The sequence below is a fragment of the Cryptotermes secundus genome, unplaced genomic scaffold, assembly GCF_002891405.2.
Source record: "Cryptotermes secundus unplaced genomic scaffold, Csec_1.0 scaffold743, whole genome shotgun sequence".
NCBI lineage: Eukaryota > Metazoa > Arthropoda > Insecta > Blattodea > Kalotermitidae > Cryptotermes > Cryptotermes secundus.
Genome location: NW_019745093.1, coordinates 394,629 through 410,291, shown reverse-complemented (window position 1 = coordinate 410,291; position 15,663 = coordinate 394,629). Strand labels below are relative to the sequence as shown.

General features: G+C 44.1%; 1 protein-coding gene across 18 annotated transcripts in view; it reads right to left on the bottom strand.

Annotated features, from left to right (window-relative positions):
- Positions 1–15,242, bottom strand: part of LOC111874961 (proline-rich protein 5-like) — a 28,220-nt gene extending 12,978 nt beyond the window's left edge. For 2 of the 18 annotated variants that reach the window (XM_023870857.2, XM_023870858.2), the window contains exon 1: positions 14,762–15,128. Coding sequence is in view for 3 of the 18 variants with exons in the window: in XM_033755666.1 (XP_033611557.1) it covers positions 15,171–15,227 (57 nt within the window). In the remaining 15 variants the exon portion in view is untranslated. Of the gene's footprint in view, positions 1–5,636; positions 5,747–6,069; positions 6,536–13,957; positions 14,141–14,176; positions 14,304–14,761; positions 15,134–15,170 lie in introns of those variants that run through there. The other 16 variants (XM_023870860.2, XM_023870865.2, XM_023870859.2 and 13 more) reach the window with 14 other exon arrangements.
- Positions 15,243–15,663: the final 421 nt, after the last annotated feature.

Sequence of the window (15,663 nt, the reverse complement as noted above, 5' to 3'; positions counted from 1 at the left end):
GGCCACTGTGATCGGCTTACCTATACTTTACACATCTGGAATGAACGCATAAGCAACATATTCAAAATGACATTGGCAAAAATTCCAGAGCCATATCCCCTCCCCGGTTACCTCAGCAAACTCATATCCGTCACCAAACTCTGGCTATACATGACGTGGTGTTAGATGAGTGGTCTGCTTTGGTTGCGAAGCCTGCACCTGCCTACGCACACAAATTTAATATCTAAACAATCCTGATGATACAAGACAGATGCTTAAGGATGACTGGAAGATATCCCAGAACAACAGAAGTTAACTTCTTATCTGCAGCTTTCTCAAATCTTAAATTAGATGAATACCTCCAACTTCCAGACACGTAACAAATGTAAATCTATCCCTGTAACAGGCAGTGGAGGCTCTCACGTTTTCTCTAGACAGTCGGCTCACAGATGGCGGTGAGTTTGTCAGCCTTACACGCCGGCTGAGTCTACCCCAGAGCCACAGTGCGGCTGGAAGGATTAGGTCAAATGAAAAAAATCAATGAATTCATCGGGAATCAAACCGACGATATTCTGGTTTGTAGCATTTTCGTACCGTGGGTGGTGGAGTCCAGCTGGGTCCACTCGGCACGTCGGCCACTGATTGGTCTATTGTATCTGGCCCGGTTGATTATGATGATGGGGAATTTGGTGGAATGAAGATTGGCAGGGGAAACCAAAGTACTCGGAGAAAACCTGCTCTAGTGCCACTTTGTCCACCACAAATCCCACTTGACCAGACCCCGGGATCGAACCCGGGCCGCCGCGGTGGGAAGCCAGCGACTAACCGCTTGAGCTATGGCGCGGCCTCGGTTTGTAGCATAGTGTCTCAACCAACTACGCTACGGCGTGGCTGTAGACACAAATACGTAACAAGAAATGAAAACCCGCTACAACGATGTGATTAGACAGATGCGTGAAACCTGCTGAACAGGACCACGTTAACCTCCGTAAGGAAGTTGGGGGTTAGGCGTAGAGAGCCCAAGAGATAGAGGAGGAGAATGATGACGTAAAAGGAAATAACGAGAAGAAGAAGGAAAATAAAAATAAATCACTAAGCGCAATCAAAGGAATACAGAATTTGCACACTTAGACTCATTAACACATACGTGAACTGACGTCACAGCCAGACAACTAAATAACATGTAAGAAAACGAAGAAACTGCACAAGCGAGGAACCGGCGCAAACAAGTGCTCATGTGCTATCTTTTTCTTCTACCCTGAAGATGGAGGCGATACGTTCCTCCAAAACGTCGGTTAACACAATATCTACACAGCGCCATATCCCAGAAGACTGCTTTCTTCAACTAAATAACATTATTGGCATCTTCTGACCGACAAGAAACCAGGGGAAGCTATTCATGTGGGACCCAGTACTGATGCCTCATGGCAGTTGTACTGACAGTTGCAACTAGACTCCAGTAAATTCTCTCTGTTGTACTGACAATTGCACCTGAACTGCACTAATGTGGGACCCAGTACTGATGCCTCATGACAGTTGTACTGACAACTGCAGCTAGACTGCAGACAACTCCTGTTGTCTCTTCTTCAGGCTTCGAAAAGAAACCTGACATTACTACTGTTGCATGATTTTCATATAGAGACAATCAAGTCATGCGAAATCATAAACGTACGTTCCTGAAATGAACATGTTTCATGCGTCACTTCATTGCCTACACGTTCTGAATCAATAGAACACGAAACTGTTGAGTGTTCTGCCGTATTTCATCAAAACAGCCCACTCTATTATAAACTTCAAACTGGTTTTTATGTTTATTTTAATCGGTGGAGTCCAGCTGGGTCCACTCAACACTGCGGCCACTGATCGGCCTATTGTAGCCTGCCTCGGGTAATTATGATGATGGAGAATTTGGTGGAATGAAGATTGGCAGGGGAAACCGAAGTACTCGGAGAAAACCAGCCCCAGCGCCACTTTGTCCATCACAAATCCCACTTGACCAGACCCGGGATCGAACCCGGGCCGACGCGGTGGGAAGCCAGCGACTAACCGCTTGAGCTATGGCGCGGCCTTGGTATTTATGATAATTGTAAGAATGCCTATCACAATGGCCGCGCGGTCTAAGGCATGAAATGTCTACGCTCGCTCGAATATTGGGATCGTGGGTTTGAATCCCACTCAAGGCATGGATGTCTGTGTGCATTAATTCTGTTTATGTTCTGTGTGTAGGTAGCGGCTTTGTGACGGGCTGATCCCTCGACCAAGGAGACCTACTAACTGTGTACAGGATCAAGAAATTAAAAAGAGGCTAAGGTCCATAAAAAGGCTGTAGAGTCACAGATTCATAAATTGCAATAATGGTTCCTTTTCTTGTGAAAAGGGAAAAGTCGCTTTTATGATAGAAAGGTGAAAATTTTCTCTGTGTTTCATTAAGCGTAACGCCATGAAAACGCAGGGGGAGTGGAGGCACGGCTCCACTCATTTTTAACCTCGGCACGACAATGGAGGTGAGTGGTCAGTTTGAATTGCCATAGCCGCTTAAACCCCCCCCCCGCCGGAAATAACCGTTTGTACCCATTGGACAGGTGGGCCCTAGAGCTGGATTGGGCATTGCAGAAAAGAGAAGAAATCGAACCCAGATTCCTCGGCCGGTCAGCACGTAATCCTTGTCGCTATGTCAACCGAGCTGTCGCGGCTATAGTTTCATGATAGGACGTGTGAATAAGCTTTTATGCGAGACTGTAGATCTCGCAGGTTATATTTTGTCGTTACTGTGACCACACTGAAATATCGACTGAGACAGGTTATTCGTAGATTGGCGGCCATACGGAAGGAGGAAATTAGAATGTAACCACGGCACAAGCAGGATCAACGGAGAGGAAAGTTAATTATTTAAACTTACCAAGGGCTGCTGGGAAAACGCACAGAACTGTCTCTTCGCTTCACTGACTCGCAGTCTTAATTCTTATGTCAAGACTTGCTGGCTTAAAGGAAGTAGATGCCTTACATCCCGGTTAAAGCTTAACTAAGGTTTGGGGGAGTTTCCTGCTCCCTTCGTCAGTGTGGAAAAATAAACCGCAAGTGAATAGGAGGGTACAGACAGATAATAAGTAAACACCTCACAGAACGTGACAATGTAGCGATATCGCTCTGGAAATGTACTCAAGAGTAGTTTGGTTCGAGTCTCGGCCGGAAGACGGGCTGCCCTCACTGAGATTTCACGTGTTTTTCTGGTGGTCTTGCAGGTAAATTCCAGGAGACCACGACAACTTCCTTCCAAATCTCTTCCAATTGATCATTTATCTCTCATCCTGCCATTCTATGCTATATCCGGATTGAAATATGAAAAATGAAAAATGCCGTTCACAGTTGAGTGCATACTTTGAAAGACACTGGGCATTTAGGAGGGCAGATGAGTCACTTGTCTGTTCAGAAAAACTTGATTTCAAACCTGCATAATTACGTTCAAAAACAAGTACAGCTTTTGAGTCTTCTATCGATGAATAAATATATATATTTTTTATTTGCTAGTGGAGTCGGGCTAAGCCCCTTGTACTGCGGCCACTTCAGGCCTATTGTACCAGTCCAAGATGATAGGTGAGGGTGATTGTGGAGCAGTTGGTGGAATGGAGATTGACAGGGAAAACCGAAGTACTCGGAGAAAACATGCCCCAGCGCCACTTTGTCCACCACAAATCCCACTTGACCAGAGCCGGGATCGAACCCGAGTCGCCGCGGTGGAAAGCCGGCGACTAACCACTTGAGCTAGGGTGCGGTCTCAATATATTATCTTTTTTTGTTTTGAAATAAAGGTTAAACAGTGATATTTTATTATTTATTTTCATCAACACTACTAACAGCAAGGGGCACGCGGTAGGGTATTTGGTTGAGGCACTATGATACAAACCCGAAGGTCGCAGGTTCGAGTCCCGATGAGGTAGATCCTTTCAATTGCCCTAATCCTTCCCGCCGCACTATGTCCCTGGGGTCGACTCAGGCCATAACAGAAATGAGTACCAGGAATATTCCTGGAGGGGTAAAGGGCTGCCGGCGCATAAGGCTGAAAATCTTACCATCATCTGTGAGCGGATTGTCTAGAAAATATGGGAACCTCGACGTCTCGCAATCCTATGGTCCTTCACGACCTGTTACGGGGATAGATTTTATTTCTTGCATTGATAAAATTTCCATGTGTTTGTGTTCTAAGATTTTTATTTGTCTTTTAGGGCTACTTTTGCTTCACTATTCCGGTTGACCTCTACCGCCCATAACTCCGGATTAGCGAGGAATGACTGTAAATATTTACGGATTGAGAAAATAAATCCACATTCCTACTGGGTAGAGCCTAACTCGAAACAGCCGAGTACCTGCCCAATTTATTGAGGCGACTGACGCGTAAGTGGGTCGCAATTAGTGAGTGCAGTTTGCCACGTGGATGAACATTGGAAACATGTAGACCGCGAGAACTTCATGTTAAATATTCATGAATCATTAACCATGAAAATTATCAGTAGCAACGTTTCTGTAATTTGCATGACGAGTTTAGAAATTTGTGCAAGCGTCAGCCATTTCGAGCGCGTGAAGACGGGGCACATTAAGGGTACCGGACAGAACAGAAATATATTTAGAGTTCTTGTCGGAAAACCTGAAGGAAAGAGACAACTCATAAAAACCTAGGCGTTTATGGGATATTATTATTGAAACTGATCTTAAAGAAATGGATTGAGTTCACTAGGAAGAAGAAGTGGTGGGCGTGGAGGACCCAGAAGGAATCATAGTTCGATTTCTGGTACGGGAAAAATATTTTCTCTTCACAGGGTTCAGACCAGCTCTGGGGCACACCTAGCCTCCTATCCAATGAGTAACGGGGGCTCTTACCCCGGGATTAAAGAGGCCGAGGCGTGAAGCTGACCACCCACCTCCATCTAGTGCCGAGGTCAAGAAAGGTGGAGCTATACCTCCACTCCCACATACGTCCCCGTGGCACAGTGCTTAAGGAATTAAGCTCGGACAATTTTACTTTCACATTTTTATTATTATTGCCCCTCTGCTAGATGTGCTTCAGCTGCTAATGTTGTCTGCAGGGATGTTTACGTATTCGGAGCCAGCAAAGTTCTCTCCAAACGATGTTTAAATATAGTATAATTGTTAGTATTATTATTATCCTCTGAAAATCTATACTTTTCATTTCTTAATTAAATATTTATATGTTTCATTTCTCACTTCTTAACAACACTTACGTGNTAAAAATTATGAGTTTGGGATGAGTTCCAACGGTTATTAACGCGCATAACAGACAGTCAAATGGATCAGAAGTTAAACACACACAGACACACACACACACATACTCGGGAATTTATCCACATTTTTCTTGATTACGAGCACTAATTATTATTATTATTATTTGCTTCCTGTTTGACCCGTATTCTGCGGATTCGTTCTAGGATCGGGTCACGAAACATTCGCAGAAAAATTCACGATATTAAACACTCCAATAAGCACCGCCACTGTAAGTTTTGAGTGCCAAAAATTTCTGCCTCTCACAAGCTCACATTTTGGCTCACACCTTGGTAACCATACCCAGCTTACAACCAACACCGCACACTAATGAATCTAGAAACACCATTAACAAAAAACCCCACATCAATAGAACTGCCTACTGAGACTTGATGGCGTGCTCATGTAGAAGCTCACTAGAAAGAATCAGGTGTCGATGAATTTTTACCGGACTACACGGCGTCATTTCCCAGAAGTAAACCGCTGTGTGAACCTCAGATACAACAAAACACAAAATTTAAATTTAGTAGCAATATAAACCTCACAATGAATCTGTGAATAGAGCAATATCTTTTGGTATATAACGACATGTAGTCAGTTGACGGTCAACCGACGTTTCGGAGGAACATATCGCCTCTATTTTCAGGGTCGAATAAGTCGAGCAAGATACCAGCGTGAAAGCAGGTGCGAGGTTCGGTGACTTTTAACGGAATACACGGTGTTATATCCCAAAAGATATTACTCTTCATAAGCACCGATGTGAGGACCTCAGATTCTGCCATTTGTGAGTAAGCCTCCTGCTAGTGGTACACTAACCTGACGCGCTTCATTCAGGTAAGCAGTTGTGCAACACAGTCTTTCGCTGAACTGTCACTATTCGACGCGTCCTTGCCTTGTGTCTCGACATGAGGAACTGTGATTATGCCTGCAAAACCCGCAGCACACCGCACTGTTAGAACTGCTTCCCAACGTGGCCCCCGAACAGATTTCCAACTGAAAAGTAACGCAATTTCTCTCTATCAACCCACTGAATCCCCTGTCCACTTTTTAAGGGGGCAGAGTTTGTTCCAACGCGACGTCACAGACAAATCGCGTTTTATCGCTGTGGCCTGTCTAATCTTCTGGCGGAAATACCGCACTTCACAGCTAACTTTCCCCGCACCCGCCTACAGGAACGTGTGGAACAGCGTAGTGTTCAGGGAGAAGCAAACGGGAAGATTGTGAACTAGGAGAGAAATTATAAACGGAAAATAACAGAAAATATAAACAAACAGTGCAAGCGAATGATTGGTAAAAGGTAAAACTATCCCTGTAACAGGCCGTGGAGGCCCATAGGGTTGTGAGACGTTGAGGCTCCCACAATCGGCTCACAGATAGCGGTGAGTTTGTCAGCCTTATGCGCCGGCCGCCCTTTACCCCCAGGAAGATTCCTGGTATTAATTTATGTTAGAAGCTGAGTCTACCCCAGGGTCATAGTTCGGCTGGAAGGATTACATCAATTGAAAAAATCAAGTGGCCTCATAGGGAATCGAACCCGCGACCTTCCGGCTTGTAGTATAGTATCTCAACCAACTACGCTACCGCGTGACCCCAGTGAATGGATCGATGTGAAGATAACTGATTCGTAGTCCGGACCGCCCCTGTGGTCAAATGGTCAGAGTTCCTGGCTACAGATCCAGAGGTCCGGGGTTCGATTCCCGGCGCTACTAGATTTTCTGAGAAGTAGTGTCTGGAACAGAGTCCACTCAGCCTCGTGAGGATAACTGAGGAGATACTTCAAGGAAATAGCGGCTCCGGTCTAGAAAACCGAAATTAACAGCCGTGGGGTTCCGTTGCGCTGACCACGCGGCACACACTATCCGCTTAAGTTGCCACTAACTTCGCTGACAAGCGGCGGTCGCTCAGTCGGAATAGTTCGCTTGCGGACTAAAACCATGGAGTTTGTTTTTGTTTGTATCCGGGAAGGGTTCGGTTCGAATCTCTACCAGGTATCGTGAGTGAGACTTTTCATTATTTCCCACAGTCCGCGCAGTAAGGTACCAGGACAGTAACTTCAATTACGTCATGACCAGTTACTACCTAAGCCTTTCAATTTTACTCATCTGTAACGATGCCATTCGGCGCTGAATACTAGCTTAGGTACGGACAGCGATGTAAAACAACCAGTAAATTTGGAGACGGAGAAAGAATAAGGGAGGGGCTGAGAAGTGGGACACGAGATGAAGGGAAGAAGAAGGGCTCAGAAAGGCTTAAATGTATTTGGAAAAATGAATTCTCTGAGTTGGAACATCAGTAAAATAAATCGCAACTGGCTCGGAATGTGCTTAGTCATGACAACTCGGTGACTAGCCTACAGGCAGGCTCACCCTCCAGGCCGACCCTGAGGCTCACCGAGCCTTCTATCAAATGGGTTCTAGGAGCCTTGAGCCAACGGATTTATCTGATTCTTTGGTAAAGTTCTCCCTGTGCTTAACTAATTAAGCACTACGCCATGAAGGCGTATGGGGGAGTGGATGTATAGATGCACATTTTCTTGATCTCGACCTTATCTGGAGGTGAGTGGTTAGCTTCACGCCTCTGCCGCTTTACCTCCTGGGAAAGAGCCCCCTGGTACCCATTGGATAGGAGTTTGAGTGGACCCCAGAGCCGGTCTGTACGTTTATCCAATTCTTATAAAAAGAAAAAGTAAAGCTATCCCTGTACCAGGCCGTGAAGGCCCATAGGGTTATGAGACGTTGAGGCTCCCACATTATCTACATAATCGGCTCAAAGATGGCGGTAAGGTTGTCAGCCTTTACTCCCCAGGAAATTATTTATTTAAGTCCTGATACTCATTTCTGTTAGAGGCTGAGTCGACCCCAGGGCCTAGTGCGGCTGGAAGGATTAGGTCAATTGAAAAAATCCACTGACCTCATCGGAACCCGCTACCTTCCGTCTTGTAGCATAGCCCCTCAACCAACTACGCTACCGCGTGCCCCCGTCAAGTTCCTATGCTTACAAATTCTCTAAGTTTCATCTCATCTCGCGTATACATCTTCATTGTGAACCTGGAAGCCCAAAATAAAGCGGGATTGTAAACTTCTTTTTGGCTGCCTTGAGGCAGTCCTGTTTCTTGCGCAAACAGAGAGGCCACTCGCTGTGATAACTTTGCGTTTCTCGACGCTGGCTCGTGTTCGGCGAGAGGCGGGTTGGGGGGGGGGGCACACGATGGAAAATGCCGATACTTCCTTCACTTATTTCCGTATTTCGCTTGCCGAGTTCATTTCTGCGCGTGCAACGCAAAGTACTAATAATTATACAGGAACGGGAATAGCTCAGAGGGTATAGTGACTAGACTGTGGGCTGAGCTAACCAGGAATCGGCAATCTCTACTGTGGACTATTTAACGATGCTGTCAGCGTCGAATCGTAGGATGATAATGAACTGGAAAGGATTTGGAAGGAACTGGTCTCTGCTTAATCGAAGTCTAATCCCGGAATTTTGCTCAAAGTGGCTAAGTATAATCAGAAATACGTTCCGAACAAGATAGATAGTGTCCCGAGATGTGATAAGCGGACCTCCCGAACACAAATCTGAAACTACGCTTTTAAACGACTCCCTCTATGCATTGGGCTACCATTCCTGTGATGGGTAAGAGAGTATTTCTTCTCCACAGCTTCGAGACCGGCTGTGGGTCCCACCCTGCCTCCTATCCAGTAGTATCGAGGCATGTCTCTGAGGAATTAGAACAGCCGGAGCGTGAGTCTGATCGCCCACTTCTATACAGTGTCCAATTTAAGAATTCGCCCATCACGATGGCCGCGCAGACTAAGGCATGGACTGTGTTCGGGCGCTCAAACACTGGGATCGTGTGTTCAAATCCAACTCAAGTCATGGATGTCCGTCTAAGTTTATTCTGTGTTTATGTTCTCTTGTGTGTGGGTAGCGGTCTTGCGACGCGCTGATCCCCCGTCCGAGGAGTCCTACCGGCTGTTTAAAATGTCAAGAAACTGAGAAGCGGCCAAGGTCCAACAGGGCTGTAGAGGTATAGATAGATAAGCTAAGAACTTACCCCCTGCGACTCCATGGCGTGATGCCTAATTAACAAAGTTGATATGATTATTTTTGTTTCAGCGCAACCTCAAAATTCACAGCAGTCTATGATACCCACAGTGTAAATATCGTTTTTCCATGTCTTAACTTCCATTTTACGGCCCGTAAATTTGTCATACTGTATAAATTTAAACAAATAAAAGAAGCGCCAAGATGCTGGCGTGGACATACAAATACAAATTTCCGCTTTAACAAGATAACCATAGTTACTGAACGCTCTGCTCGACTGTTTCTTACAGAAATGATGTGAATTCAGACGTCAGGAGTAATATTGCCTCATCTGATTGAGGATTTTTGTGGTTTTCCTCAGCCCATCGAGGCAGATACCACAATAATATCTCATATTACGTCACGACTGCTTCCTTGTGCATATATTTTTAATTTAACCCTTCAAAGACCAGTGATTAATATATGTACCACTTGCTTTAACGTAGGAAGTTCTGCATTCTGCCCACAGAGTGTGGGTCGGTAAGATGCTCTGGACCTGTAGGACACAGGACAGAGATCCGAAATTCATACACAGCTTTGACCAGGACATCTGAAGGGAATAGACCACTTGGAAGATCTAGACATAGATGGTAAAAGGCTTGAAAGGAAGGATTATGAGGGTGGGGACCGAATTAGGCTGTTGCAGTATGAAGTTCATGGGCAGTTTACTATATTATATTTAAGCATCCTGTTGCACTCATCACTTCTATATGTATAATATAAATACCGTCCTAAATGCAACATTTTATTGTAGTTCTTTCTCTTCCTTCTTACACACTACATGTTTCGGCCGTAACTGGCCATCATCAGGTGTATTTCGTTGATGTAGCTGTTACTCTGCATGTAATTTAAAATTTAAAAACACCAGCTTTCTCAATTGTCATCGCTGCTTTTCAGTCGGCGCACATAACAGTATAAAACATATAGGAATAACGTAAGAACATAAGATAGTAATACGAATATTTGTGTATTACAGAATAATACGTGAACGGTGCTGAAAGCAAGAAGTAGCCGCTGCAGCACCTGTAGACATGGAGCAGGTATCCCTGTGATTTAAATTTTAAATTTAAATCGAGTGTATATTATCAGAGATTTTAAACATAACTGACAAAAATAGCAAGGGGATTCTGGTATATCGGGACCGATTGAAACGCAGCAATGACAATTGAGGAAGCTGGTGTTTTTTAAATTTTAAATTACATGCAGTATAACAGCTACGTCAACGAAATACACCTGATGATGGCCAGTTAGGGCCGAAACATGTAGTGTGTAAGAAGGAAGAAAAAGAACTACAATAAATTGTTGCATTTACGACGGTATTTATATTATACATATAGAAATTCATGGGCAGGATCTTGTGAATATTTTGCAGGTAATCATTGGGTTCCAAATGGGCATGCGTATTCTTAATTTCTGAAAGACTATCAGCTATGCAAAATTATATAAATTATAATTAGGTTCTTCGTAATCAGAAGTGAAAATATACTGTGAAGAATTTATAATTTTTAATTAAATTTAATATGGAAATTCTTCCGCCNTTTTTTTTTTTTTTGGAGAAGTGCTGACCCTCCCAGCCTGCCTTATATTCTCTGTCTTATGATCTAGTGACCTCGGTTAAAACGATTCTGCATATATTTTGAGTGGACTGGCAGATGAAATTAATACTCTTTATGAAACATATTTATGAGATTAGGCAGCCTGACAGACCGAATTCGCATTTGAAAATATAAGTGGCACATGTCAAGGTCAGATATTGTTCTATAATAGCCACTAACTAAGCTATCACGATCCAAAAGTCTGGTTCTGCGTTATTAAATTGTGGTTCGTTACGTCAAGAGAGGGCCCGAGATTTAACAAGCCGTAGGAACAGACGCTATGCTCCCGGAGTTGTAACCCTGCGTCGTTTTGAGATCTGTCAGAAGAAGATATTTTGTCTTATCTCTACTCCCTTCAGGATAGTGCTGGGATAGTACTTCAAATTAGGACATAATCACTGTCTTCCAAATCCTTTCTGAACTAACTCCATGGAACTGAGCCCTCCTTCGGAAGCTGCCAGTTGCGTAGCTACTCAAATTTCCAGCATTACATTGTACCAGAAAGGTAACTTCCTACTTCAGAAGAGCCCTCCGGGGTCGTTTGTGACTTTTCTATTGCCCTTCATGGAACCCGAAAGTTCATTACCGTGTTCACAACAGCCCTTCAATGGTCCATAACCTGAGTCAGACCCAGTACATACCATCCCGTTCTATTTCTCCAACATAAATTTTATTATTGTCCACCCACCTACGTCTTGGTCTTCCTAGTGGTCTCTTCCCTTCTGTCTTTCCGACCAATATCCTATATGCATTCCTCTTTTCCCCCTCTCGTTCTACATGCCCTGGCAATCTTACGCTCCATGACTTGATCATTCTAATTTTACTTCGCTAAGAGTACATTTAACATATTTTTTTACGATTTGGAGTTGTAAGCCTCACGCTCAAACATCCCTGCTGGAGGACCACCCCTTGTCGGCTTTCCGTGATTGCTTTTTCGCTAAAGGCGTAGCTACCTTCAGGACGCGCGACGCCGTGGAGACAAGCATCCTCTTTGAGTCATTACTTATTAATCTTTCTATCATAAGTCTGCATACACGGATATACTGGAAACGCCGTTAGGGAAAAGAGGCGTGTAAAAATATTCTATACTTAGGGCACACTAATGCCATTGTTGCACTCACACCAACGCTCTCTTGGACGAACTTGAGATCCCTGCCAACTAAACTAAGAAACGCAGCACGTGCCGTCAAGATAATTGTGCCACTGTGTTGCCAAGCCGGACAATTGTCACCAATGTCAGTTCATATGAATAAGGTTCAAACAGGGCCTCACAAACACAGCCTGCACTGAGACCTTTGTACTGGGACTGACCTATGTCCGCAGTTGTTTAACTCTTCAGAACGTGAATGTAACACAGATGCGTCTGCACTGTAGCTACAACTGCCATGAACCATCAGTGTTGGGTCCAGTATAACTTCTCCTGGTTTCTTGCCAGTCACAATTGCGAATTTATGCCCTTGTGGATGCATGTAAATGTTGGCTTTACTCAGTATGGTCGGAATTTTTATATTGTGGCATGTAGACTCGTTGCTAGGCAACGAACTCGAAAAGATTACACGACGGCCATTACTAGACAACGGCGCGTAAACATCAACATAGGAACGACGTTTTCTGTGGGGTCCGTGCTGAAACGTTATAAGCAGGACGATGAGAAGTCAGTCAGTGGAGTGAGTGAGTTGATTCGAGAACCACTGAGGATCTATCGTTGTGAGGTGTTGCTTTTAGAAGCTAGTAGCTAAGGCCGGGGACCGTTTGGGACCCTATAGGAAAGGGAACTTCACCGTTGGCAGCCGCTACCAATCAACGTCTAGTGAAGACTGTAACATACTGAGAACACTAGTATGTGTGTAATAGTGAACTGTTACTATCCCAATACTTAGCTGTGGGGACTGAGAAAAATAATGAGAAGACTCAGTCATGATAGCCGACCGATATTCGAATCAAAAACCTCCCGAATACGAGTCAGCTAATTTTACACCAATCTATTCGCTGGGGACACACGGTAGTGCAGTTGGTTGTGTTACAAACCGGAAGGTCGCGGGTTTGAGTCCCGATGGGGTGGATTTTTCAATTGACCTAAGCCTGCCAGTCACACTATGGCCCTAGGGTCGACTCAGCCTCTAACAGAAATGAGTACCAGGAATCCTCCTGGGGGTATAGGCTGACAACCTTACCGCCATCTGTGAGTCAGTTGTCTAGAAAATGTGGGAGCCTCGACGTCTCACAACCCTATGGGCCTCCACGGCCTGTTACACTACAATATCAGACTCACATGCGAAGAGGCTATATATCAGTTCACGAGGCTGTACACTCGACATCTCTTCTCTTATCTGATAATGATTAATGTGAGATTACGAGACGCCAGAACCAAGCAACATCAGACCGTCCAACACTATACACGTACGTCCTAGAGTATTCAGGTCAGAAGAATCATTTCATTTAAATACTTCCATTATTTAAGTTTCGTACTTTGTATATTTTCGTCTTCACTTCAATTTTGTTTCAAACGTCCGGGAGGGACGTATGACTGGCTTATACCCCCAACCCCCCCTTCGCCAGTGACTATGAACTTATATAACGAAGCTTTTTCAGTATCGAGACTATAACGCGTCGGTCGGTATGATGGTCAATGAATAATGTATTATAAAGGATTTTGAATGAAGTGGTTATTGCCTGATTGAAAAGCTATCAAGTGTCCACTTTGTTTAGCCCGTGGATTCAGATTAGGGCTGTCGACACTTTTACTGAACCGATCTGAATGGACAAATTCACGCAGGTTTTGAAAGGGAGAGGAACATTTCAGATCTTGAAGAAAGCAGTCTTCTGGGCTTTGGCGCCGTGTATATGTGGTGTTAACCGACGTTTCGGAGGAACGTATCGCCCCCATCTTCAGGGTTGAAGAAAAAATATAAGAATTCTGCAAGCGAAGAGACCGTGAGAACCGGTCGGTTAACACCACATATACACGGTGCCAAAGCCCAGAAGACTGCTTTCTTCATAGTCACCGCCGTGAAAGCCTCAAATCTTACATTTCAGATCTTCATGAAGTAGGTCACATTCCATGATTAATAATAACTATTCTTCAATTATCCACATTACTTATAAAACAGACACAACACACTGGAACAAGACACTACTCGCTCGTTCAGGATGACTCATCGCGTAATTTAGTGTATGCAACATGTTAACCCTCGGCAATTCGCTGATACGGTACTCCGAAACATCAGAATTTGTTAGCTTTCACTCACCGTTACAAAACATTCTAATGTACACGCCTATAGGTTAGTTCAGTTCGTACCTCACAGGAAACACCTCACGTCTCCATTGCAAAATCCGACTGGTTAACGTTGTTTAGGGACATAATCGCTGTTTATGCTGAGTGTCATACAAAACAGAATTAAGTCCTGAGTGTATAAAGACAGTCTCTTTACGAAACTAATTCTCTAGAACACATTTCGTCACCTGAGTACTGGAGTGAACTATGTCCATCGTCAGCAATTTTCGGGAAACTGGTTTTGAAGTTTGGGAGCTAACTGCAATTTAAATGTGGCTTAGAACAAAACGCATTCTGGCATCTCACACATGCAAGTCAGCTAGTCCTATGAAATTGTGTGGGAATAGTGCAACACAATGCGGAGAATAAAAAAAGTGAATTATCCCATTTTCGTTCGAAGTGGAGCTAGAACACTCCAGCACTCAGACAACAATAAACACTGATGTTTTTTAATATGAATCAAGCACCAAACATAACACAATTTGAGTCACATATAAAACATAAAAAAATGCGTAATTTTGATTTTGTGACGAAACACTTTCTGAAATCTCAGACTTACAAGCAAAGAAAATTTATGGAAATGCATGGTAATAGTGAAAACAATACGGAGAATCACAAAAGTGCGTTATCTCACTTTTTCCAAAAAGTGGAGATAGAACACTCCAACACTCGGTAGAAGATGTGTAGGAAACAGATACTCGTTATGTGAAACTCACACACGCACTTCCAAATTGCATTTATACTGACACAATCTGTCCGATGACGTGAAGTAATTCCGTTTCGGATGAAATAACGAACAACTCATAACTGCAGCCGATGTATTTACCGAGAGATCACTGCGTTAGTTAGATGTTTCTAGCAGGAGGAGACTGAACGCTTCGGTCAAAGATACCGTGCTATCAGACCATATTTCTTATCTGGATGTGAAGAAGGTTGGATCACTTGTTTGGAGCAAACAAATAACTAACCTCTGACACTGTAATTACACATGGACTCCGAAACTGTGGAACGTGAGCACTGTGCATGTTCGTGTTCTCCGCTTTGCCAGTCTTTTATCACTGTCAGCATAGCCGCTAGACAATGTGCCGGAAAAAAGAAACCGGAAAAGGAAGTTCTCACAGCTGAAGTTATGAAGAGCGCTACCGTCTGAGACATAATGTAATGTGGCCCGTTGAATGTCAACCGACGTTGCGGAGGAACATTTCGCCTCCTGCCGAAGAATAAGCCATGCAAGAAACCAATATGAAGCAGGTAGCAAACTTGCCTTATTCTTCGGCTCTGCATATGGGGATCGAAAGTTCCTCCGAAACGTCGGTTAATTTCCGACTGATTACACGGCTCATATCTCAGACCGTAAGTAGAGAAATGGGAGTTCGATTCCCGGCATGGACGGACGATGTTTCTTACTTCATAACGACCAGAGCGAACTTGAGGCTCACACTGTTGGTGCTCAGTTAAGCA